General features: G+C 37.4%; 1 protein-coding gene across 1 annotated transcript in view; it reads left to right on the forward strand.

Annotated features, from left to right (window-relative positions):
• The first annotated feature begins 4,817 nt into the window (after positions 1–4,817).
• LOC134795713 (uncharacterized) overlaps positions 4,818–27,807 on the forward strand; it is a 50,037-nt gene continuing 27,047 nt past the window's right edge. Inside the window, exon 1 of the mRNA XM_063767661.1 lies at positions 4,818–4,876. Within this exon, the coding sequence (XP_063623731.1) occupies positions 4,854–4,876 (23 nt within the window). The 5' untranslated portion in view covers positions 4,818–4,853. The remainder of the gene's footprint in view (positions 4,877–27,807) is intronic.

Here is a 27,807-nt window from a genome sequence, read left to right on the forward strand (position 1 = left end):
AGCACCCGCCGCGGTATCAGGACTATTGAGAGTCACAAGAGGAGCCCTAAAAAAGCGAAACATACTTTATTTATCACTAACGTAACTTACATGTTCCAATTTTTTATTTATATTGATTAGGTATACATAAATATAAATTACGTTACTGTGATATATCAATATATTTTTTGTGGGACGTTACAGTCTATAAATTACACATACCTACACATAACGTTACATTGCTTATGTAAGTGTCCATTTAATAATTCGCCAATTGCCTGCGAACAAATCTAGTTACATTGATATCTATTAACTTCTGGAATTGAACAAAAACAATGACTATTGTTTTATGTCTATTAGATTTTGAATATCTCTAGGACTATATTATACGTAATTTGGGTCACAAATGAGAGTAAAAGCAAATATACATTATAAAAAAAATAAGCAGTGCTATTATTAGGTACCTATACATTACTTAATTTTTGATCAAGCAGCTTGATGAAATGTATATTATATTTTGCACGATCACGTTATCAATATATTAAAAAAACCGGACAAGTGCGAGTCGGACTCGCCCACCGAGGGTTCCGTACTTTATTGTATTTGTTGTTATAGCGGCAACAGAAATACATCATCTGTGAAAATTTCAACTGCCTAGCTATCACGGTTCATGAGATACAGCCTGGTGACAGACGGACGGATGGACGGACGGACGGACGGACAGCGGAGACTTAGTAATATGGTCCCGTTTTTACCCTTTGGGTACGGAACCCTAAAAATATTATTGCCAAACTTTGAATATCTTCTTTTTTGTAATTTCTAACGACTAACACCATAAACTACAAGGCATGGTGGGGTAAGACTATCACCGGGGCAAGACAAACAATTATATGGAATCCTGATAATGTGTGTCTTGCCCCGAGCAAAATAAACTATGTTCGTTTTACCCCACCTTACCTTACAGAATAAAGAATTATCTCCCACTATTTTAAAATAGTTCTTCTTCTTCCTCGCGTTATCCCGGCATTTTGGCACGGCTCATGGGGCCTGGGGTCCGCTTGACAATGAATCCCGAGAATTGGCGTAGGCACTAGTTTTTACGAAAGCGATTGCCATCTGACCTTCCAACTCAGAGGGTAAACTAGGCCTTATTGGGATTAGTCCGGTTTCCTCACGATGTTTTCCTTCACCGAAAAGCAACTGGCAAATATGAAATGATATTTCGTACATAAGTTCCGAAAAACTCATTGGTACGATACGAGCCGGGGTTTGAAGAGTTTGAACCCGCGACCTCCGGATTGAAAGTCGCACGCTCTTACCGCTAGGCCACCAGCGCTCTCACTATTTTAAAATAGTTCTCACCAAGAAATCATGAAGGTACTAATGAAGGGGACAAGGGATAGGGTGTTTCATCCTACGATGCCGCGCGAATGTGCCATTGCAATTCAACAGTTGGTCAGCGGTAGCGACAGGAAAAAAAATTCAGAAGATTCTTTGTTATATTAAATATATTAAGGTGGTTCGCTTTCCATACAAAAAAACAATTGCGTTGTTTTTTGTAGCATAACGCAATTGTATTTTGGATGGAAAGCGAACCATCTTAAGAACGGGTCACTCACCCGTACTTAATATATTTAATATGTCTGTATCTCACGGAAGTTTTGTTAGCTAATTCTTTGTTGTTCATAATTATCATAGTTGTATTTTTACCTCACAATAGTACGTATTTATATTGTAGGTAGAGGTACTTATTTAACTACATTGCGTGTTTCCAGATTCTTCAGACAATTCTGGGCTGCTGCCAAGTCCACATTAAATTAACTAATAGTCAAAGGTGTTCAAAACAATAGCATTGAGTTGGATTATTAAATTTATAACCTAATGATATACAGGGTGTCCCTAGCCATTGGACAAAGCCGAAATGTACATATGCATTAGGGTATTTAGAACCAGTATACAAAGTATCATAACAATCGGTGTAGCGGTTACGAAGAAATTAACAAATTACGATTTTTTTACTTTGGAGCAACCTGTATGTGTTAGTAGCTCCTGAGGTAATAAATAGTATGAAACCTTCTTCGACCGTTCTGATTATCTTTTTTTTTATGACATTACTGATTCTGACTTGTGACAAATGTCATCATTGCCGCACATTGTCAAACAAATTGTCAAAAGCACTGCCAATGATTAATACAGTATGTTTCTATTTGTTGTCGATTATTGGAAATAACTTTTGTTTGATAATTAATTTTTTTATCTTTAGTTCTAATTAAAAAAATATTATCGTTAGAGCATTTCTGAGAAGTAACCCTACGTGGGATTTCAGGGTTTGTCCAATGGCTAAGGTCACGTTGTATATATATATATATATATAATATAATATATAAGGTAAATGTACGATTCACCGAATGCTTAAGCCCTAGACTAACGTTACTTTTTTAAATTAGTTCTGGTATTTTCATACGAATATGTTCAATACTAAAATAGAAACTTAGATAAATTTGTCCTCATTTAAACATACCTATGAATTACTGAAATGATTGGACGTGTATTAAAAGTATTCTTAAAGTCATTTCTTCCGGTTTTTTTATTTGTACCATTTACCGAACTAAGAAACGTGATATGCACATTATACCGAATAGGGAGGCCGCATTACCGAACTAGGAAATAATTGTATGAAAATATGGCGTTGAGTGGTGCTCAAACTTTAGTAGTTCAGTATTAAATCCCTACTATATGTACTTCGTTTTTTCGCATTAGGAAGATGGTAAGCGATCTTGACGTGTCTTTTTTATTGAAAAATAAGTCATACCAAATAGGTAGGTATGGAACAATGATAAAACATGTATGTATATGCATAAAAAAAATTTGGCTGTTTCATACATTTTGGCCGGTCCATTTTCTACGGAGAGGTAAATTTTTTTTCGCGATTTCGGGGTTAGTCCCATAGTAAAAGTTGCTCAGTATAATCCCAAAACCTCCCTGGCAATGGGAATGCAGTTATTTTTTAGCCACCCTGTATGGGAACCCTGGAATTCCATAACAAAAGTTAAAAGTTTAAAAAATCACAATCGCCCACGACGAGAGGAATCTAAAAAAAGTTTTTGGACCACCCCGTATAAAATATTATTGCTTTATTATTTTTATTATCTTATTGAGTTGTTTTGTCCACGTTCCGAGACTATTATCAGGCGTCCAATAAGTATGTCTAAAGATTGAGAAGCGCTGGCATTGAAATAATGGTCACAAAAAATAAACATAAATATCGACCGTTATCGTAATAAGGATAATATTCTAATGAACGTCGAATAGAAATATGGCCAACGCAAACATGAGTTCGGTAGCAGAGACCATGGGTACCATTCACCGAACGGTCGTTCGGTGAACGAAACATGTAAAATATGTGGAACCTATTTCGCGAACAGATTTTGAAAATAGTATTTAAATCGTAATCAATATGGTATTATAACTACAAATCGATCATTAAATTTAATACTTGAATCCATTACAAAACCGTACATGTATAAAGTTCGTGCTAATACTGACGTAAAATATCTAAAATTATTGTTTGATAATAATCTTGCCAAAAACCTTATTTTGATGCCAAAAAGTCGTAAAACATGAACCTTTCAAACGCAGTTTTATAATAATCTTCTATATAGGTTATTGTTGTACGGCAATTGCTCATAAAATTACAAATACATTAATTTATTTGTGAAATTAGGTAGTTAATCTAAATAGTTCGTAATCAACCACTACAAAAATAATTTCAAAAACATACGCTTTCCCTGATTCCGGACGCTGTTCGATAATAACTTCCAATCAAATTGTCGGTGTACTCATCACCGAACTCACATTAAGCTTAATTTCTGAATAATATGACTGCACTAAATTAATTAAATTTACTAAAATACACAAACTAATTAAGTAATCACACTGTAAAACCATACTTTGAAACACAGAAATAAATTTAAAAGGTTTTATGACCTTAAGAAATATACGTAACTTCTTACCGATTTCTTTAAGGTTGCCCATACAAAGTGGCAATCGGCAGTGACGATCCGTTTCGATCAGTTGCCACGTCCCAACTGCGGCACAATTTGGCCGACTCTGAGGCATAGTGGAAGGGATAGGTATTTAACTCGTGGAAAAAAATACGCAAGTAAATATCAGCTGTAAGTAATCGAGTTATAAAGCCTAAAATAGAAGAAATTCGGTGATACGGACGGATACGGAGCGTTCGGTGAAGCGTACTTTTACCTTAACATACATTACCTATAATATCCCTACTAATATTTTAAATGTGAAAATAACTCTTGTCTGTATGTTTATCTGTCCGTCTGTCTGTTAACTCTTCACGCTTAAACCGCTGAATCGATTTAGATCAAATTAGGTATGGCGATAGTTTGAAGCCCGGGGAAGGACATGGGATATTTTTTTAATCATCATCATCATCATTCCACGCAGACGGAAGTCGCAGGCAGAAGCTATTCTTAAATAATTATTTTAACTAAAGTCACCTTACGTAATACTCCAAAACTCCGTGTATACACATTGGCTAAAAAATTACTGCAAACTTACTTACTTACTTACTTTTTTCGCAAATTCAGGGTTGGTCCGATTGTAAAAGTTGCTCAGTATAATCTCAAAACCTCCCTGGCAACGGGAATGCAGTTATTTTTTTGGCCATCCTGTATAATCATAGATATAACTATCAACGAAATCCAACTGAAACAAATATTCAATTTGAACAGAAAGTCTCGCTTCTGCTAACGCTCCCGCTCGGATGTATATAAAGAGTAGCTTCGCCCAGCGTCGACATCATAACATCCCGAGCTGTCAACCGATACACCACAGTAAACAGCACCCATGTAATGAGTGGACATCGCGCAAACAGGTCAGTGGGTGTACATACTTAGCATTTATTGCATTATGGTGTCTAGGAATCATAGAACACATAAGTAGGTATTGACTATAAAACCTATCGGATATAGAAACGCAATTAGCCTAGTTTTTAGACTTGTTAAAAAACTGCCTAATTAAAAAAATACTACTTTTAGTACTGAAACACTGGCAATTTCTTCTTTTGTTTGCTAACATGTGTTTAAAATGAAAATATTTTTGGGTTACAAGATTTTTTTTTGGGTGACAAGTAAGTATTTACTCTAAAACCTATCGGATATAGAAACGCAATTAGCATCATAGAATTGCTAAAAAATATTGACTGTCTAATTTAAAAGATATTACTTTTAGTACTTTAAACACTGGCAATTTCTTCTTTTGTTTGCTAACATGTCTTTAAAGTGAAAATATATTAGAAAGATAACAATTTAAAATACTTTTACGAAGTTTTTTCCGAAAATGCATTTGTTTATAACTATGTATAGGTATAAAGTCATATTCTTTAAAAACCCTAAAAGGGCAAATAATTAAGAAAATGACGTTGAACTTGAATTCACTGCCTTCCAGGCCTAGTTTCATTGATTTTATTAAAATATTACCCTTAACGAAACATAACAAATAGGTACCAAAACTTACCTGAAATTCTATTAGCATAGCTTAATAACATATTGTCCAAATAACACATTGAAATGTTAAAGAATCAATTTATACATGAGAGATTAATTCCACAGTTTTGCTCTTAACCCTATGCCAAAAACCGAACTCTCTGTGAGAATTAACCGTTTCAAGTCCAACGATATATGCTTAGAGAAGTCACGTTCAATTTTCATACCTGGAATTCCTAGCTAACGCCTCTCTAGTAGTTTATTTACAATAGGTTATTAGAGCGTTTTCCAAAAAAAAATGTACATTTCATTCATGTCTTCAAAATATTGACTTCTTGGGCTCATTTTACTCAGAATCATTTGTACATTCACGCCTCATACCTACATGAAAAAATATGTCCCAAAATTTTGTATGAAAAAATATTTTTCCAGTGCGTCATGTTCATACAAATAAAAAACTTTTCATAAAAAAATGTGACGATCTGGAAAGGAGATCTTGGGACACATTTTTTCATGTATGAGGCGTGAATGTACAAATGATTCTGAGTAAGCCCAAGCCCAGCCCAAGAAGTCAATATTTTGAAGACATGAATGAAATGTAAATTTTTTTTGAAAACGCTCATTTGACTTTATTTAACTATGCAAGAAATAAAGCACCAGAAAATTTATAGAGAAACGTAGACAACAGTTATTTTGACACAATTTCTATTTTAAAACCCGTATAAAACAATAAAGAGTAGGTAATTTGATTGTGACGTCACAAGCTAGTGTTTCATATATATTCCATAGTAGCAAAATCGTTTTGACAGTTCGAAAAAGAAACTGATTTGACTAGTAGTCAAATACCCTATTGCCTGCAGTTTCTTTCGCGTGGAACTTGTTAATCGTCCTTCATATAAACTTGTACCCACAGTGAATTATTTCTGGGATAAGGATAAAAAGTGACTTAAGAGTTCGTCTAACTAAGCTAACTTAGACGATTTGAATAGAACAAAGTGAGAGAGTGTCATTATAAACGTCATGTTTTCATAGAAATTTGACAATTATGATTACGTTTCCACACTTGGTAATTTCAAATGCCGTGCAGAGTTAACTTGGTCCGATTATAACCATAAACATTTCTGTGCATAATTTCATTGAATTACGGTCGTTTTTAATTGTAAGTTGAATCAGCTGAAACCATGAGTAAAAAAAATGAACAATATTTATTAATTAAAATATGATGCATAAAATTTCAATGCAATAGGCCTGATGACAGTAACAAAGAATCATGGAAATAATGGTTTCAAAAAAAATATTATTTCGCCACTAAACATTTATTACGTCCAAAAAATATTATTACACGATATAAAGTAAATATTTATTTGTTATTTTATAAATAAAATGTAGGGTTTCTGGTTTCTCGGCCTTTTTTATTTCTCGAGGCACGGGAATTCTCGACCAGAATTTCTCGAGTATCTCGAGAAATTTTGAAAGTTTCAATAAACACCTTGTTATTTTCAAATTTTTGCTTTACTACAAATCAGACTCAGAGGTGTCGGGTGAGATCAATAATCAAACAAATGGAAAGTTTGTAGTTACCATAAATTGCACTTAATAATCGAAATTCAACAACAAAAAACTAAAGGTGCATGCGTGCCGGCGATGTGATATCCTATAGTGTATTTCTTTAGGTATTTCACAAAATGTAAGTAAATCACAATAAGGTATTTTATCATCAAGTTTTTCTAAGTAATATGAATACATACATAGGTACTCAACGTAACAATGAAGCTGCTAATATTGTGCTATTTTGCTAATAAGAATATATCGGGATGATTTGATTTATCAATAGTAATTTTTTTTGCAATATTTGTTATTACAAGACCCTATATTTAGTTTTTTTTAGTATTAGAAAAAAGATAAGCGATCTTGACGTGTCTTTTTAATGAAAAACACTTTTGATAAATAAGTCACGGCAAATATGTAACATTAGCATATAAGATCATTTATGTTGTTTTGCTTTCATAAGTAAAAGTTACTAATTTTTTTAAGAGTTTTTCAATAAAAAGACTGGGCAAGATTGTTGACCTTTTTTCTTATACAAAAAAAACGAATTATAGTAATGAACCTAAAACGAGACGAACTATTTAGACATTTGAGAGTAGTAGTTTAAAAGTTTTAAAAACAGTAAAATCTGTTGAAGCCAGATCGATAGGGGACGGATCAAGCCAGTTTTTTATTTAGTTGGTTGACTAATAGTATAGTCACATCACGTCTTTATACGCGTGTTTTCTGGTTACTTATCACAAGAGATTTATTTCTCGAGTTCTCGAGGCATTGAGATTTTTTCCCGTCTCGACGAAGGACATATTTCTCGAGATTTCTCGCCTCGAGAATTCTCGAGCAGAAACCCTAATAAAATGCTAAATAATACGATATTTCACCAAAAAACTTTTTAAATTATTTGGCTGAATGGTACTATCATTGCCATGTTGGCTGTCGTAACCAGAAAAAATTAAAAAGTAAAACCGGCGCTCGGTATTTTCACTAAAAATTTACATGTATATATATAATTAATCTTAAATTGCAACCGTGTGAGAGTTTTTGTATAAAATGACGGCTCGATTCGGAAAATGAATTATATTTCTACTAGACTTCAACAAGTAACGATACGGGTAGGGGAAGCCCGGGAAATACGCATAATGCGGGTAAGAAGAATAATCGATTTTTCTAAAAATGGGTAAGAGATGGGTAATGGGCGCTTTGACACTTGCCACCAAGATTTGGCATGCGGTCGATGACACCATGGCAGTTTGACCAAAACAATGTAAGCGCTCGTTTGTAGTGAAGAGAAAAAAAAAAGAATTTGTGCAGTTTCGTTACGATTTTCGCAAAAGTTTGTGCAACAACTTTTTTACTATACATCATGTAGTGTATAATTATAAGCTTTATTTGTTCAATGGCATATATATTTAAGTATAATTTGTGATAGTAGTTTTTTCATAATCTACAAATAACATTTGAATTTTGTTCATCGATCTAATATTGGCATTATGGACAAAACGAATATGGGCAAGACGGATAATTATTACATACCGTTTTATTACCGATGTTTTTCAGGTGGTTTTAAATTACAAAAGAAAGCATGATAGGGTATCGTGATCACAAAAATCGTTAGAGCGAGCTGTAAAATCAGTAAAAAAAAGAAGGAAAGTCTATAAATTCTGCCGCAAAAATGTTTCAGATTCCACTTATTACCTTGCAACGAAAATTAAAATCAGGAAGTGTCTCGAATGTCAAAATTGGGTGTATGAAAATAGCACATCATAAGCAGTTGTAGGCAGCTACTTCTGTGACGAAAGCCAAGACTGACTGTCATATTTTTAAGTTATTCTTTTTGCTCTAGCGGCATATCCGTTTTGCCCGACCCCTACGGGCAAAAAGGATAATAGACACTTTTTGATTTTAGTGATGTTAATAGAAGAAATTGTATAAGTTTTTATTTTTTTAATAGCTGTGTTCAAAGTTTATGAAACAACGTACAAATTAAAAGTAAAAAGAGTTAAAATTATTACATACTTGTATTTTATTTTGTCACTTTCCCTTAACATATGCGTTTTAACCGGGCTTCCCCTAATTTAAAGATATTTGTAAGATAGATATGTCAAATTTGACGTTTCCGCGATTCTGGAGGTCCTCTTGAACGATTTTGACAAGTCATGACTTAGATATCCATGTCACATCTAGTCGATATCTAATGTAGATCTAGTTGATCTCTAAATCGTCTCAAGATCTTGTGATTATCTCGAAATCCGAATAGGCCTGTGAGTTATTGTGATTAATTTTTGTAATGTATTTATCACCCCTAATCGAAATATATGGTGCTGAATTAACAATATCATTCGGGTTCAAGGCAAAATTCGTAACTGTAAGTATGTAAACAATATCTACCACACTACCAACTAATTTATGACGTCACAAATGGCGTGCGAGGCGTTTTCGCGCGAGGTTTAAACTAGCTACAATAAAATGCAATTACGAGTATTTATGTTAAAGCTTACGAGTATATGTAGCTGAAATATTGTGTTTTTCGGAACCAATACAAGTGTACCGACAATATTAAAAGGGATTTCAAAATTTGTCATCAGGCCTATTGGCCTGTTTATTAATTGATCTTGAGTAGAAATTACTAAGCACCTAGGTACAATAAAAGTATAAAACAAAATAAGCTCACTTTTACGTATTAGGTACCTACTTATTGCAAGCGGTAAGAGCGTGCGACTTTCAATCCGGAGGTCTCGGGTTCAAATCCCGGCTCGTACCAATGAGTTTTTCGGAACGTATGTACGAAATATCGGTTGATATTTACCAGCTGCTTTTCGGTGAAGGAAAACATCGTGAGGAAACCGGACTAATCCTAACTAATAAGGCCTAGTTTCCCCTCTGGGTTGGAAGGTCAGATGGCAGTCGCTTTTGTAAACACTAATGCCTACGTCAAATCATGGGATTAGTTGTCAAGCGGACCCCAGGCTCCCATGAGCCATGGCAAAATGCCAGGATAACGCGAGGAAGAAAAAGAAGATTGTTTTATTGGATTTGTCTTTGATTAAGTGTTCATTGAGTTCCACAAGTGATTTATATGGCCTAAATATGTTTGATCTATAAATTATTTACCTACTCGGTATTATAATTATATTAAATACGCCTTAAGTATACATATACCTAAAGAGGTTCATATGAGTAGGTATTGTTTCTGATTGATAAGGGATTTGAAGCAACCCTTGTTATATAAATTATGTCAGTGGTCTCAATAATATTTGTTGTTTGAACATGAGACCAATTCGGAATTACATTTTGATGTCAAAATGATATCTGAATGTTGTCATTTTGTTATTATTTGCCCGTGCGTCTCGCTAGCCAATACATGATTTATGAACAAGTACCTACTAGCGAAGTGCACGCGCGAGTGCTAACAAAATTAACTAAGGTCGGCTCCAGAATCACGCGAACTAAATTGACATGTGATTGACATATAAAATGATACCAGGAATAGCAAAGAAAAAATAGTCACGAGTATGTGTCGATAAGTAAGATATTGCACTTACTACCCATGTGATAATTATAAAGGGGTCACAAACGATTTCGATTTATAGGTATAACTAGTAGTTCGCCCCGAACTGAGAACTCGCGGTTCGCCAAAAAGTTAGATCAATTGAATGCACCTACTTAGTCGGCAAAGGATCGAAAACCGCATGTGCGATTTATTGCAAGCTCTGTGGAGCCCTTAACTGATAGATTTAAATCACAACACCATAGTCTAATATAAACATGGTCTTCTCTTCCCAGAGTGACACAAGCTTACGTCACCAATAACATTGCCACTTTATATAGCGCTATTGCATATTATCATAGAGTCAGTCCATGAAAAGTCTGCAGCGGATTTGATAGCCCACGCAGTGCACGTGTTATTTTAAACGTCAAACTTCTATGAAATTATGACGCATAAATGACACTTGCACTGCGTGGGCTATCAAATCCGATGCAGACTTTTCTTGGTCCGACTCTATAGCGCTGTCGCATGATGACGTAGGCTTGTGTCAGTCACGTGGTCGGAAGAGAGTACCAGGCGGAGTATATTATTATACCATGCACTACACCATAGAGATTAAAATAAACTGTATCTGTGGTAAGCCGTTATCTTTCTTGTCAAATGTAAAAACCTACCTATATTATGTTATGTTTATTTTATTTCGTTTTTATAAATCTTGCCAATTATTTAGATATCGTAAATTAATAAACAATATTATTTTGTAAACCGAGCACTTTCATTTGATATCGAACTCGACCATACTTTCTTGCAAATAAGATGACCAGAATAGCAAGACCCCTCACAAATAGCTTTTTGGCCTTCTAGGCTCTTCTAGCTCCATAACCCCTTGATCGACCCTGCTCATAATTTAATGACTAAAATATAATGCCTTCATCTACACGTTTTCTGAATTTCATTTAAATTAGAACAAATTTACTTAAGTGCTTAAGTTATTGTCCATCAAACTATCCTCTGATAGCTCAACTTAAAAACAGCGAAATGCCGGGACGTGCCTCTAGCCAGCCGTGTGTTCTAAGTAGGGAATGCAAATCGGTTATAACCGTAACCGAAATATTCGGTTATAACAGAATATTTTGACAAAATTTCATAACCGAATATTGGAAACTCGGTTATTTTCGGTTATTTATTTATGACTTAAATTGTATGTTTTTATCGTCTATATATATATATATAGGTATAGGTCTATATTTATATAGGTATAGGTCTATATTTATATAGGTATGACTACAAAATCCTCCCTTTTTTGGCTGTTACGCCTGTGTCTATATTATTATGTTTTGTCATTCGTGGACTTAAATAAATAACTAAAATATACCAAATTTACTTCCCTTATTTATGAAATATTTTAATTGAATATCGTATCACGTCCAAGGTTATATTTTACTTTTACTGTATTTCGTGTGTTTTATTAAAAAAACGAAGACTTTTACTCACATTCCCTAATACTGTAGGTTTTTAAGTAAAGATTTATGTATTTTTTTAATTACTTCATTGTAAATTTATAATTTTTCGTCGAAAATAACCGTAACCGATTATAACCGATATTCGGTTATTTTTCGGGAATAACCGTAACCGAACGTAAAAGTTTGGGGACTGGTCTTTACAATCGAAGCAATAGGGATCACCACACAATGTAAATGAGAAATTAATCAGATTGTACGAAATATTACGTCTGGGCTGGCCTTATTTGTTTTTTTTAGCCAAAATCACTGTTTCTAGATTGTCACATAACTTATTAGGTACCTACTCTAGGTGTAAGTTATCCTAAGAAATAAAACAAAATAAATAAAACTAGTAGTTCGCCCCGAACTGAGAACTTGCGGTTTGCCAAAAATTAAATAGAGCGATTGACTTTGTTGCACCTACTTACTCGTATAGTTCCACATAAAATAGTAGAAAACAATTTTCAAGAAAAAAAAAACCGACTTCTATGGGGGCCGGTGAAAGATTATTGTATATAGATGTTGCACTATGTAGAAAAGGAGGTAAAACCACCCACTTTTCTAGTAGATAGCATTTCGTTTCTGTAAGGGTCGCAGTTTTAGCCTCACGAACCCACTTCTCTGATAGCAGTTCGGTTCTGTGAGGATTGCAGTCCGAACCTAACCAAAACCACTTTTCTAGTAGCATTTCGTTTCTGTAAGGCTCGCAGTTCTAACCTAACCTAAGCCACTTTTTTTCGGTTCTGTGAGGATCGCAGTTCAAACCTAGCCTAACCCACTTAACGGCGCTGCGGTGCGGTGTACGGGGGATTGAGCGGGAGGGGCTAGTGAGTTTGGCATCATTATACTTTATACCTACATTTTATGGTAGGTAATCATAGTGGTTTATTTAGGGCAGCGGTCGGCAACCTTTTTTTGCGTAGTTTTAGTAGCGTAGTTAACGATGAGTAAGTTGACGCGGGCCGCACTTTGTTAATATTTATGACTTTATCAAACATTGTTGTTTCTCAATATTACATAGCCAGAGAGGCTCGCAGGCCGCAAGTGACAGTTTCACGAGCCGCATGCGGCCCGCGGGCCGCAGGTTGCCGACCGCCGATTTAGGGTATCAGGTGATATCAGTATCAGTGGTTTTCCGGGTCAAGGTCCGACTCCGGGTCCGAGTCCGGGTCCGAGTCCGGGTCCGGGTCCGGGTCCAGGACCAGGTCCAGGTCCAGGTCCAGGTCGAGGTCCAGGTCTAGGTTTTGGTCCAGGTCCAAGTCCAGGTCCAAGTCCGGGTCCAGGTCCAAGTCCGGGGTCAGGTCCAGATAAGAGCCCGGATCCGGGTCAGGTCTGGCTCCAGGGCCAGCTCCGTCAAAATCGAAATTCAATATCGCCAAACGTGTAGTCATTGAAGAGTTCTGTTCTGATCATCATCAGCAGTTCCACTTCAACAAATGCGACAGTTTTTAATGTACATTCTTGATTTTGTGATGAAAATACACAAATCTCTATACGCATGCCTTTAAGATTTGAGGAGTTCCCTCGATTCCGCATGGATACCATCATCAGACCTAGAGCTTGACAAAAATGTGGCTTAAAAACTTAACTTGCTTAACAAACATAACGAAGAGGACAAATCGCCAAACGTGAACTATGCGTCGTTAAGAGTTCCGTTCTGATCATCATCAGCAGTTCCACTTCATCAAATGTCGTTTTTTTAAATGTATATGCTTGATTTATTGATAAAACACATAAATCACTATATGTATGCCTTTAAGATTTGAGGAGTTCCCTCGATTCCTCATGGATCCCATCATCAGAACTGGGTTTTGACAAAAACGAGGCCAATCTGTATGCATATACATACAATCAAAAGAATAATTTTCAAAATCGGTCCAGTAATGACGGAGATATGGAGTAACAAACATAAAAAAAACACAATCGAATCTCCTGCTTTTGAGATTTGGAAGTCGGTTAATAAATGAGGGCGCCACTTTCTGCGTAGCTGTCACATTTTTGACGTAAATTGCTTGCTTACACATGGCAACAATTTATAGTCTGTCAAGCCATTTCCGTTAGTAGAAAAAAGCGGCTAAAAAATGTAGGCGCGAAGGGTTATCGTCCCATAGAAAATTTGAATATCGCGCCTTTTTCTACTGACAAACTTGTTTGACCGACTATAGTATGGAAATTTTAGAGTTCCATTTTTTTTTAATTTTCCTATTTTATGTCCCAGTATAGGCGGCAATGGATCAAAAATCGCGTGGATATATTACAAGGTCTGTGGAGCCCTTTTTAACTGATACTGTATCTGTGGTAAGCCGAAATATTTCCTGTCAAATGTCAAATATGTACCTATATTATGTTTATTTTTATCTTGCTAATTATTTAAAAATGGAAAATTTAAAAACGATATTATAAAAGTGCAAGCCGAGCACTTTCATTTGATACCAAACTCGACCATACTTTCTTGCAAAAAGATGACCAGAATAGCAAGACGCCTCACAAATAGCTTTTTAGCCTTCTAAGCTCTTCTAGCTCAATAACCCCTTGATTCAGCCTGCTCATAATTTAATGACTAAAATATAATGCCCTCAACTACACGTTTACCCAATTTCATTTAAATTAGAACAAATTTACTTAAGTTCTTGAGTATCAAACTATCCTCTGATAGCTCAGCTTAAAAACATTGAAATGCCGGGACGTGCCCCTAGCCAGCCGCGTGTCCCAAGTCGAATGTAAGAACTTCTTTCGCTTCACTCGCTCGTTCGATAAAATACCTACTTATTTAATTAATTACAATATTTATCTCCAATATCCTTGTCTCTATTACTATAAAATTGCACAATTTTCGAAATACCAAGTAGCATTTGTAAAATAACTTAACAAAATTACTTAAAGTAACATTTAAACTGACCGCGCAATAGTAGCGCCCCTAGCGGTGTATTCTCGCGATATTCTCTAATCCAAACTTTTTTGAAAATATCGATATGAACAGCACTGGCCACACTGTGGTATCATTTGTGCACACTGACTTGTTAATTTATTTCGCGAGATTCTGGAGGCAACTTTAGTCTAGCCCTAAATTCTGATACAAAGTTAATTGTCTTTAGAGACTATGATTTTCAAGTGATTTAATTAAATTTTATCTCTCTCGTCGAATTATGGTCCCTATGACAGTTCCGTTTTATATGTAACGGGTGTCCCAAAAAGGACGCAAGATTTCAATTTGCCGTCATTTTTGTATTTTAGTGCTGGCAACCCTAAAAAAAAACTATTTGACAGCTGAATGTTTAGGGTTTGTAAAAATGGCGGGTTATACGAAAGATCAACGCGTTTTTATTATTGAACAATATTTCAAAGTAATGAAAGTTTGGCGGGTACGGTTCGAAAATTCCGTGCAAAATATGGTCGGAATATTGACTTGACTTCATCAACTGTGAGTAGAGTGGTTGGAAAATTCAGGGAGAGTGGATCAATTCATGATGTTCATTCCACTGGTCGTCCAAAAACAAGCCGTTCAAATGGCAATATCGAATCAGTGTGTCAGAATGTCCGCGAACAACCAGGAACATCCATTAGGCATCGTGGACAAGAATTGCAAATTTCAAGAAGCTCTCTCCAGCGTATACTCATTAAAGATCTGCATCTCCATGCTTACAAAGTTCAAATAACACAAGAGCTGAAGCCTCATGATCATGGACAGCGAAGAGAGTTCGTTGAATGGATTATCGACCGCCAATTTCAAACAAAATTATGTTTAGCGACGAATCACATTTTCATCCCGATGGCTTTGTTAATCGTCAGAATTGCCGCATTTGTGGCTCAGAGAACCATGTGATTGTTCAAAAACAACAATGCATCCACAACGGGTCACTGTTTGGTGCGGATTTTGGGCTGGAGGCATTATTGGACCATATTTTTTTCAAAATGAGGCCGGTCAAGCAGTTACTGTTAATGGAGCTCGATATCGCGACATGATAACAAGGTTTTTTCTAGCCGAATTAGAGGATATCGATGTGGAAGCAATGTGGTTTCAACAAGACGGGGCCACTTGCCACACAGCCAGAGAAACGATGCACTTACTGCATGAAACATTTCCTAGTCGTGTGATCTTTCGATTCGGTGATCAGAATTGGCCGCCTAGATCTTGCGATTTAACGCTTTTAGACTTCTTTTTATGGGGTTATTTAAAGTCTAAAGTCTATGCCAATAAGCCCACAACCACTCATGCTTTAAAAGAGGAAATTCGACGCTGCATTGGAGAAACTCAGCCGCATCTATGCAAAATGGTCATAGAAAATTTTGACAAAAGAGTACGTATGTGCCAGCAAAGCCTAGGAGGACATTTGCCTGACGTATTATTCCACAAATAACCCTATTTTATGTACTTCAAGATTTTATATACAAATATATTATAACGAAAAAAAATGTGTTTTTCATCAATGTCAAATCTTGCGTCCTTTTTGGGATACCGTTTATATAGTAGACTCACGTGAAATGTAGAAAGACACATTTTGGGCGTTTTAACTCAATAATGTATTTAGAAATGTAACATTTAAGCAATAAAAGTACGGTGAAATATATTTTTTTAATTAAGCGCAACCAAAAGAGACTTCAAGGAACTGTCATAGGGACGCGAGAGGTATAATAACTATATCGTTTAAATATCATTTTGAAATCAAAATGTACGTTTCAATCGGCCTCCAGGTTAGGGCTTGTGCACAAATCACGCGAGGTACGATAGGGGGAGGGGGTCACGAAAAAATCACGATAGATCACGTTGGGGGAGGGGGGTATAAGGAAACCTCACGTGTATTTTTCTACAGTGAACGAACTTCGTCTGTTACGAAGATCATAATCGGGCACTGCATCTCTACAAATGATTGAAAACAAACGACCGACATATTTCAAGAATGTAACAACATTCCACTTTATTGTGTACATTATTTACACATTTCCGTTGATTTGTGCTCTTGTAGAGAAGTTAAGTACGTAAAAAATATTTATTATGCACCATACAGTTAAAAATACACAGAAAATGAAATACAGTTAAAAGCCATTAGGTAACAACTGGCGACAGCAGGCAAGTTAGGTACTAGTATATGTTCCTTGTCAATATTTAGTTCTTGTATAATTCATAATACCCAAGAAATCATTGGTACAAGGCGAGGTTCGAACCCACGACCTGGAAGCCGCACGGCTTACCGCTAGGGAACCAACTCTTACTCGTACATGTTGCACAGTGACCTGCAATAATATGTTACACAACGAAGGCCGCAAAAATATCTGACACGATGTTATTCGTAGAGCCATTATTTTTGCGGCCTTCGAAGAGTAATAACATTGCAGGTACAGACGCAGACGCAGACTGTACTTAGAACCAACGTGATATAATATTTATTGTCATTCTAAATATCCTGTTATTCCTAATAGTATCAACATATTATGTTTTCTACGCAATTGAGGACCGTATGTAACCGAAAAATTCATTAATATAATTGTACGAATTACCTACTTGTAGCTAAATAAGAATTGTGTTATAATGTGACACGACAATTATTTGGCTTTTATTTCAAGCTTTCATTTTGAAATTGTGCGTTTTTCATTTGCTTTCAATATACATTAATATTGATTATATTAATATGTAGTTGACCGAAGCGTAGCGAAGGTCTACGTTTTGACTCGAGCAATTTGCTTTCGTAATACATTGATTATATGATATATATATTGTAACCGCTAGCAGTACTATTTTACTGCTAAGTATAGGGTATTTGACTGTATTCAAAATAAATTATTTTACACCATGCATGAAATAAAGCACCAGAAGATTAATAGACAAACATAGACAGCAGTTATTTTTAGACACAATTCCTATTTTAAAACCCGTATAAAACTATAAAGAGTATATACGTAATTTGATTGTGACGTCACATGCTAGTGTTTCATATAAATTCCATAGTAGCAAAATCGATTTGACAGTTCGAAATAAGAAACTGATTTGACTAGTAGTCAAATACCCTATTAAGACTTCTGTGTAACAACGGACATAAGTGATAAATACCTAGAGTCGGACCAAAAAAAGTCTGCAGCGGATTTGATAGCCCACGCAGTGCAAGTGTCATTTATACGTCGTAATTTCATAGAAGATTGACGTTTAAAATAACACTTGCACTGCGTGGGCTATCAAATTCGCTGCAGACTATTCTTGGTCTGACTCTAACTATGAAAAAAATCTGAATGTTCTATTAAAATCATCACTATTTCCTAAACTTAATAAGAACTAAAATCACGACTCACATACATGGGGCGATACTGCTTTAACGAACTTCGTTTTATCGTGTCTGTCTGGAATACCCTCTCCCTATGCTGGACAGTTCGCACATGCAAGTGCATAGAGCAGTGTCTATACTACTATACCAAACCCACTATCAAAGCATTCCCAATACCTAAACCTACCCCTTTGACATCAACTTCCACGCAATCAAATATGAGAAGTGCAGAGAATTCCAGACTACCAAAAGGCTTTTATTTGAATTTATTTATGGATTCACAAAGAACGTTTACAAAAGGCGGAACTCAAAACCAAATCTATTTTCAAATATGACGTAAGTATTTTTGGATTTAGGCAGGCTTGGAAAAAATCTGGCCTTCTGATAGGCGTTCTTACCAAATCATCTTTTCTGGGAAATTATATTATCGAACGAGCGAGCGAAGCGAACGAAGTTCTTATCGAACGAGCGAGCGAAGCGAACGAAGTTCTTACATTCGACTTGGGACACGTGGCTGGCTAGGGGCACGTCCCGGCATTTCGATGTTTTTAAGGTGAACTATCAGAGGATAGTTTGATACTCAAGAACTTAAGTAAATTTGTTCGAATTTAAATTAAATTGGGTAAACGTCTAGTTGAAGGCATTATATTTTAGTCATTAAATTATGAGCAGGCTGAATCAAGGGGTTATTGAGCTAGAAGAGCTTAGAAGGCTAAAAAGCTATTTGTGAGGCGTCTTGCTATTCTGATCATCTTTTTGCAAGAAAGTATGGTCGAGTTTGGTATCAAATGACTCGGCTTGCACTTTTATAATATCGTTTTTAAATTTACCATTTTGAAATAATTAGCAAGATAAAAATAAACATAATATAGGTATTTGATATTTGACAGGAAATATTTCGGCTTACCACAGATACAGTATCAGTTAAGGGCTCCACAGACCTTGTAATATATCCACGCGATTTTTTATCCATTGCCGCCTATAGTGGGATTAGTGAGACATAAAATAGTAGAAATTAAATAAAATGGTACTCTAAAATTTCCATACTATAGTCGGTCAAACAAGTTTGTCAGTAGAAAAAGGCGCGATATTCAAATTTTCTATGGGACGATAACCCTTCGCGTCTACATTTTAAAGCCGCTTTTTTCTACTGACGGAAATGGCTTGACAGACTATAAATTGTTGCCATGTGTAAGCATTTTACGTCAAAAATGTGACAGCTACGTCGAAAGTTCTCTCACTCATTTATTAACCGACTTCCAAATCTCAAAAAGAGGAGATTCGATTGTGATTTTTTTTTATGTTTATTACTCCATATCTCCGTCATTACTAGACCGATTTTGAAAATATTTTTTTTGATTGTCCCGTTTTTGTCAAAACCCAGTTCTGATGATGGGATCCATGAGGAATCGAGGGAACTCCTCAAATCTTAAAGGCATACATAGGGTTTGCACGACGGATCCGAAATGTATGGAAAGATCCGCGGATCCGGATCCAGATCCGGATAATTTCATACATTTCGGATCCGGATTGCAAACCCTAGGCATACACATAGTGATTTATGTGTTTTATCAACAAATCAAGCATATACATTAAAAAAAGTGACATTTGATGAAGTGGAACTGCTGATGATGATCAGAACGGAACTCTTCAACGAAGCATAATTCACGTTTGGCGATTTGTCCTCTTCGTTATGTTTGTTAAGCAAGTTAAGTTTTCAAGCCACATTTTTGTCAAGCTTGAGTTCTGATGATGGGATCCACGAGGAATCGAGGGAACTCCTCAAATCTTAAGGGCATGCGTATAGAGATTTTTGTATTTTCATCAGAAAATCAAGCATTTTCATTAAAAACTGTCGCATTTGATGAAGTGGCTTTTCACTTATTCAAATGCTGATGATGATCAGAACGGAACTCTTCAACGACGCATAGTTCACGTTTGGCGATTTGTCCTCTTCGTTATGTTTGTTAAGCAAGTTAAGTTTTTAAGCCACATTTTTGTCAAGCTCGAGGTCTGATGATGGTATCCATGAGGAATCGAGGGAACTCCTCAAATCTTAAAGACATGCGTATAGAGATTTGTGTATATTCATCAGAAAATCAAGAATTTACATTAAAAACTGTCACATTTGATGAAGTGGAACTGCTGATGATGATCAGAACAGAATTCTCCAATGACTACACGTTTGGCGATTTCGAATTTCGATTTTGACGGAGCTGGCCCTGGAGCCTGACCTGACCCGGATCAGGGCTCTTATCTGGACCTGAACCCGGACTTGGACCTGGACTTGGAGCTGGACCAAGACCTAGACCTGGACCTTGACCTGGATCTGGTCCTGGACCCGGAACTGGACATGTACCCGGACTCGGACCTTGACTCGGAAAACTACTGATACCTAAGCTAAATAAACCACTATGATTGATTACCTACCATAAAATGTAGGTATAAAGTATAATGAAAATAATGATGCCAAACGTACTAGCCCCTCCCGCTCAAACCCCCGTACACCGCACCGCACGCGCCGTTAAGTGGGTTATGCTACTAGAAAAGTGGTTTTGGTTAGGTTCGAACTGCAATCCTCATAGAACCGAACTGCTATCAGAGAAGTGGGTTCGTTAGGCTAAAACTGCGACCCTTACAGAAACGAAATGCTACCTACTAGAAAAGTGGGTGGTTTAACCTCCTTTTCTACAAAGTGCACCATCTATGTACAATAATCTTTCACCGGCCCCCATAGAAGTCGGTTTTTTTTTCTTGTAAATTATTTTCTACTGTTTTATGTCGAACTATACGAGTAAGTAGGTGCAACAAAGTCAATCGCTCTATATAATTTTTGGCAAGCCGCGAGTTCTTAGTTCGGGGCGAACTACTAGTAGTAAAATAACTTACAAATAACATTTCACGGTTTTAAATAAGAAGTGGAGGTATATTTATTTTTTCTACTAGTCGACTGTAATTCTTGAATAAAGATTTCTTATACCAAACTGCAATTGGGTATTTTTCAATGTATGGGCTCCCAACTCAACTATATTCATTTCGATACAGTTTAGTCAACTATAATGAAATTGACCAATCACAGCTCGCCGCGATCAAGAGGATGAAACAAAACCATAGCTCAAATTAATTATTTTAGGTTGTATAGTAGAAACAATTAGTTCATAAGTCAGAAACGCGCATGTGACACCATTAATATAGCAACATCCATAGAGTACGAAAACCACTTTTTCTACTAGCCCTTCGGGTGGCAGCACCTCCGGTTGAACGGTAGGACAAATGGCGCGGCCATTTTTTTAAATATGCCTCGGCGTGGCAGAGGCCGCGAGAAGGTTCGGTCATAACAAGCCCGTAATTGGCAGAGACCGTCTCGCGGCCTCTGTGCGACGCTGCATTTCGCGCCTAAAATAAAACCGTTACAACTATGCCTTGCTTGCTCACTCTTGCAAGATGCATTCGTCAATAAACAAGGATGGTATTCCCTAACGGTCGAATTCTCTCGTAAAACAAAGTTAGCTAGAAATGGCGTGATGTTCCTGCCCCACCTCGCCCATTACGCGCCGACCGTCGTCGAGCCGCGAACATTCAAACGGAATACGCACTGATAAAAGTGAAATAAACTGTGTGAATCGTGTTAAATGTATTGTTTTGTCATAAAGACTGCTTTTTCTACAATCAATTGTTTTATTTCGTAACTATACGTATTTTTACATGAAAGTAGAAAAAAATTGGTAATATGAGATTAAAACAAGTCTAGCATAATTCACATAAATAGAATAGAATTCATTGGTATACAATCAAATAACCCATTTTATGCTGAATTCAGTGATATATAGTTTGTATATATCATTCATAGTTTTTTTTTGGGAAACGGTCATATTTCTAACACGCGCCAAATTCTCGATGATCACCCGTTGAGGCCCCGCCACTTGACGTATATTTTTCCAAAATGGCTGCGCCACTCAACCGGCTTGTTATGTCTGTCCGTCTCGCGGCCACCGCCACTTACCGTAGAGACCTCGAGGAGGACAATGCCACTCGAAGGGCTAGTCGACCGTAATTCTTGAATTAAGATTTCTTATACCAAACTGCAATTGGGTATTTTTAATGTATGGGCTCCCAGCTCAACTACACTCGGCGTCACGGAAATCGCACACCCACCGATTTTTGTTTTAAGCGAATATAGCTCTTATCATATGTATTATACCCTCACAATATATACATCATTTAAAAGCACAATTAATAAGCATTAAAACATGAGTAAAGCATTTTTGGGAAAAATAATAATAATCACGAAATTACGGCGTTCTGAAAGAACACCTACAATACGCGTTGTAAGGGTCGCTAGTTGCGTTACCTTGGATAGGTTTAAAAGGGGGGGTAAAAGTGGAATATGGGTCATTCGGTATCCAGAGTTCACAGAGGTCACACCGGAACAGCTGGAGAAAGAAAACACCCCAAGAAAATGGATACCACGGAAGCAGAAGCAGCTCAAGCAGTAGCCCTGGTGGAATCAGGAATGACGCAGTCTGCGGTTGCTCGGCAACTCAACATAAGCCGTTTTCGAGTTCTCCGAGCAGTTCATCGATTCCAGAGGACTAGAAGCTTCACCAGGAAGCCTGGATCCGGAGGACAACGCTGCACTTCCGAAAGAGACGACCGCTTTATTGTGTCGACGTCTTTGCGGAACCGTTTCTCCAACGCTGTCCAGCTGCAAGCAGTTCGGAGAACGGTGGTGAGTGTCTCTACAGTAAGAAGAAGGTTGCGGGAGAAGAAGATCATGCCCCATAGAGCGGCTACGGGTCCCAAATTGACGGCAGAGCATCGGCGAGTCAGACGTGAGTTTGCTCGCGAACACAAGGATTGGACGGTCGACCAATGGAAGGCTGTCCTCTTCTCCGATGAGACCAGGGTGTGCCTGTTCTGCAACGATAGGCGCAGAAAAGTGTACAGGAGGCAAGGGGAACGTTATTCACAGGCCTGTCTTGAAGAAACCGTCGGATACGGAGGAGGATCCTGCATGTTCTGGGGTGGCATTTCCCTCGCCGGCAAAACCGAGCTCGTTTGTGTTTCCCGCACTGGTGGTGGTCGAGGCCAGGGATCCATGACTGCTCATCGGTACATCACAGAGATCCTGGAGGACCATGTGGTTCCATACGCCGAATTTGTCGGTCCTGGATTCACATTCATGCAGGATAACGCCCGCTCCCACACAGCGTTGATTGTTCGGGACTACCTTGATCAGGTTGGGATCACCGCCATGCAGTGGCCAGCAAGGAGTCCGGACCTGAATCCCATAGAGCACCTTTGGGATCAGCTAAAACGGAAGGTGCGGTCACGTAATCCTGCACCTGCGACCCTGGAACAGCTTCGAGATGCCGTCATTGAAGAGTGGGATGCTATTCCTCAAGAATACGTCGTGTCTCTCGTGAGGTCCATGAAGGCTCGCATGGAGGCAGTCATTAAGGCCAGAGGAGGCAACACTAGGTTTTAAGTTTAGTTTTAGGCATTTGTATTCCGATATTTGTTGATTTTATTGTGTTTTAATTTGTTGATTTTTTTGCATGAATATACGATTTTTATTTCTTATTAAAAAAGGTGCCTTTTTTTTACTCTTTAGTAACTATTGCATTGTTTTTAAATGAAGGGTTAAATTCTCTTTAAAATGATCCCACACACTCATACTTTACCTTCAACAACATAAGGTTTATAACGGCTTGAAACAAAAATCCGTGGGTGTGCGATTTCCGTGACGCCGAGTGTATAATATTCATATATTTCATATCGATACAGTTTAGTCAACTATAATGAAATTGACCAATCACAGCTCGCCGCGATCAAGAGGACGAAACAAAACCATAGCTCAAATTAATTCTTTTAGGTTGTATAGTAGAAACAATTGGTTCATAAGTCAGAAACGCACATGTGACACCCTTAATATAGCAACATCCATAGACTACGAAAACCACTTAGTGTTGCTTGTTAGTCTCCATAGGCTACGGTGGCCAAATCGAGAAAACAACTGTCTAAAAATTTAATTTAGCGCGGAGCAAGTACCAGGGCCTCATGAGTTACGAGAAAGTTTCGTTGTCCAGCCCGCGTAGGGCGCGGGGCGCGGCGGCCGGGGCGCGTACCAGTATGAAGGTATCGCGGCTGTTCGCGAATCTTAGCTGTATGGTTTGGTTTGTTTGTATGATTCTACTAGTTTAAAATATTATTTTTGTTGACTAGTAGAAAAATTATTGTATACAATAGTGATATAATCAAGCTTTTCAATCTCGTACCTTACTTAGGCAACTCAGCAAGCTTCGTTGCCTAAACACGGTACTCGACTGAAAAACTCTCTATTATATCACGATTGTATAAAATACTATATTTATCCGATTGCCGTCCTGACTTCATATGTCTTAGCGACCTATTTACACTACCACTTTTATCGTGAAAGAGTAACGTACCGTTGTGATACTCGTGATGCTGGAGCTCTGAGAGTCGACACAATGATTGGTGTGACGGTGATCCCATGTGACAACGTTTTTAAATATATATATTATTGTACTTTATTTAAGAGTAATAATTGAGTTATTCTATGTAATCAATGTATGGGAAAATGAAACAAATTAATATAGTTTTCAAACCTGTGTGACGTGATACTTACATCTAGGTGTACTGTTTAAAATTCACCACTCTCCCCCTCCCTCCACCTGACGCTCGACCCCCCCCCCCCCCACCTTGAAATGTGTCCCCGTTGGTGGTTTTTTGACATTCTCACGAAAACTATAATAGATATCAAAAAAGTGCCAAGGACAGAATTAATCCTCATTAAATTTAGAACAAAAGAGGTTCTATGTGTTTTTTTACAAGTTGGACGGTATTCAAGCTATACGTACTTGTATAACCTTAAAATAACAAAATAACCATACTCGTATGACGAAGTGCACAATATTTTCAAAATGGCTAGACCGATTTTAATGAAATATACCTAAAAAATCACCGCAGTGAAGCCAGCTATCCAACAAAAAAACTACATCAAAATCGGTTCATCCGTTTCGGCGTTACGAGGTCACAAACACACAAATACCAAGAGTATAAAGTAGTCGTATGGGGTATGGGGACCAAATAAATAAAACTAACTGGAGACATTAACATCTCTTTGTCTCAGGGTCGCACCGTGTGAGGTGTGAGTACTTAACTAATGATATGATGCTGCGAGCGTCTATTGCCTGCAGTTTCAATTTATCATCAGGTGGGTCGTAAAAAATACTAGTTTAGAAAATAATTTATGAATAAGTAAGTTTTGCATACTTAATAATTCAGTGAAATTAGCTAAAATTACGGCATAATTAATAGAAGACTTTTTTTAATTGGGATATGTACGTTGTCGACCGAAGTTATTTTTCATCAACCCTCCCCTCCCCCCTCTGCGTCACCCCCCACACCCCAGCAAATGGCCCGAAACGCGGTTTTTCTAAATTTTTAAGAAAACCGTTCAAGATACAGAAAAAGGGTATAGGAACGAAGTGATCCTTATTAAATTTTCTATTTATCTCTTATACACACTATATTGCTATCACTTATAGTTTTTGCGCAATACGTCACGGAAGATGCTATTTTTAGCATTTTCAGTGTTTTTTTTCTTCTAATGACTTTTCTCAAATAACACCTACGATATCATCCATGTTTTTAAGGTTCCGTACCTCAAAAGGAAAAAATGGAACCCTTATAAGATCACTCGTGCGTCTGTCTGTCTGTCCGATCATTCCTCCCCCCCCCCCCCTTTATCTCTGAAACTACTGGGCCTGAAATTTTGAAAAAAATACACAAAATAGTACTTTACCTATAGATAATAGGAAAACCTATTAGAAATGTGCAGTCCAGCGTGAGTCGGACTTATGTACGGAACCCTTGGAACGCGAGTTCGACTCGCACTTGACCGGTTTTTTATTTATTTAAGTAAATAGTTAATATTATTTAAAATGGGTATTATTTATTGAAAGAGTTTGTGTATCTGGGAACCTTGTTCACTAGGGACGGTAAGCATGATAAAGACATTGAAAGGAGAGTGAATGCTGGAAATCGTGTGAATGGGGCACTTAACGCTTTTATGAGCAGCCAGAAGGTGTCGCAAAAAGCACGGTTGGCTGTTCATAGAGGGGTGTTGGTGCCTTCACTTATGTATGGTAACGAAAGTTGGGTATGGCAGAAGAGGCATCAGGGCCAAGTGAATGCAGTGGAAATGAGAGCGCTGAGAAGTGTGTGTGGTGTGAGATTGCAAGATAGAATTAGGAACAGTGTGATAAGGGAAAAGTGTGGACTGAATGTAGATGTAGTGACTAAAATTGAGAAAGGTCTGTTGAGATGGTTTGGACATGTGGAAAGAATGAGTGAAAGAAGGCTAACAAAGAGAGTGTATAAGGGAGAAGTGGAAGTGGGAGTTGAAAGGGGTAGACCTCGGCGGATTTTCTCTGATCCGATCGGGGAAATCCTGGAGAAAGGCCAGGTCAAGAGCACCCTAAACCGGCGAGCGTGTATGAGGAATGTAATGAAAGTGAAGGAAGCGAAAGAGGTATGTCAGGATACTCAGGATCGTAGCAAGTGGAAATCCGTGGTCTCTGCCTACCCCTCCGGGAAATAGGCGTGATTATATGTATGTATGTATGTGTTATTTATTATTAAACTACTTTATTTGACGATGCTATGCCATTTTTAAAATACATCGTCTTCAAATATTTTGAATGTCAGCTAATATCGTTATTAACCACTTGTCTGTATATGAAACGGATCCTGACTGAAATTTATAGGTACAGCACAACCGAGGGTGAACCCACGATTTTTGATCACCACACACATCTTCTTTCTCGCGTTAGTTGTCGCTTTTCGGTAAAAGAAAATATCGTGAGGAAACCGGACTAATCCCAGTAAGGCCTAGTTTCCCCTCTGGGTTGGAAGGTCAGATGGCAGTCGCTTTCGTAAAAACTAGTGTCTACGTAAAATCATGGGATTAGCCAGCGGACCCCAGGCTCCCATGAGCCGTGGCAAAATGCCGGGAACAACGCGAAGAAGATGATGAACTTTTCATATGTGTGGTGGTCAAAAATCGTGGGTTCACCCTCGTTTGTATTGTATAAAATTCTGTCAGCGGGCGCAGCACGGTTCCATTTTTATCGCCTATCACTATGCGCGTCCCTTTCGCACTTACATACTTGTTAGAGCGTGACAGGCATGGTGAGGCAACATAGAGGTACAATAATAGAGAGGAAACGGGGGAGGGGCCAAATGACCGAACGAGATACACTTATAGAACTGTCAGTAGGAGTAGCAAGAAAGTGGTACTATTGCTTGTCCTTGTCACCGTCTCACTTTTTGTTTGTTCCCCACCATAAATTTAGTATGGGTTATGGTGGGCAACAAAAACAAATAACCAATTACGAATTACGTATATTGTTTTTGGTATATTGTCAGGAATGTTAAAACGTGTTTTTAATATTGTCGCATTGCGCATATTTTGTTCCTCACGGAGGCACGCGCACACCACTTCTATA

The sequence above is a fragment of the Cydia splendana genome, chromosome 1 (assembly GCF_910591565.1).
Source record: "Cydia splendana chromosome 1, ilCydSple1.2, whole genome shotgun sequence".
Taxonomy (NCBI): domain Eukaryota; kingdom Metazoa; phylum Arthropoda; class Insecta; order Lepidoptera; family Tortricidae; genus Cydia; species Cydia splendana.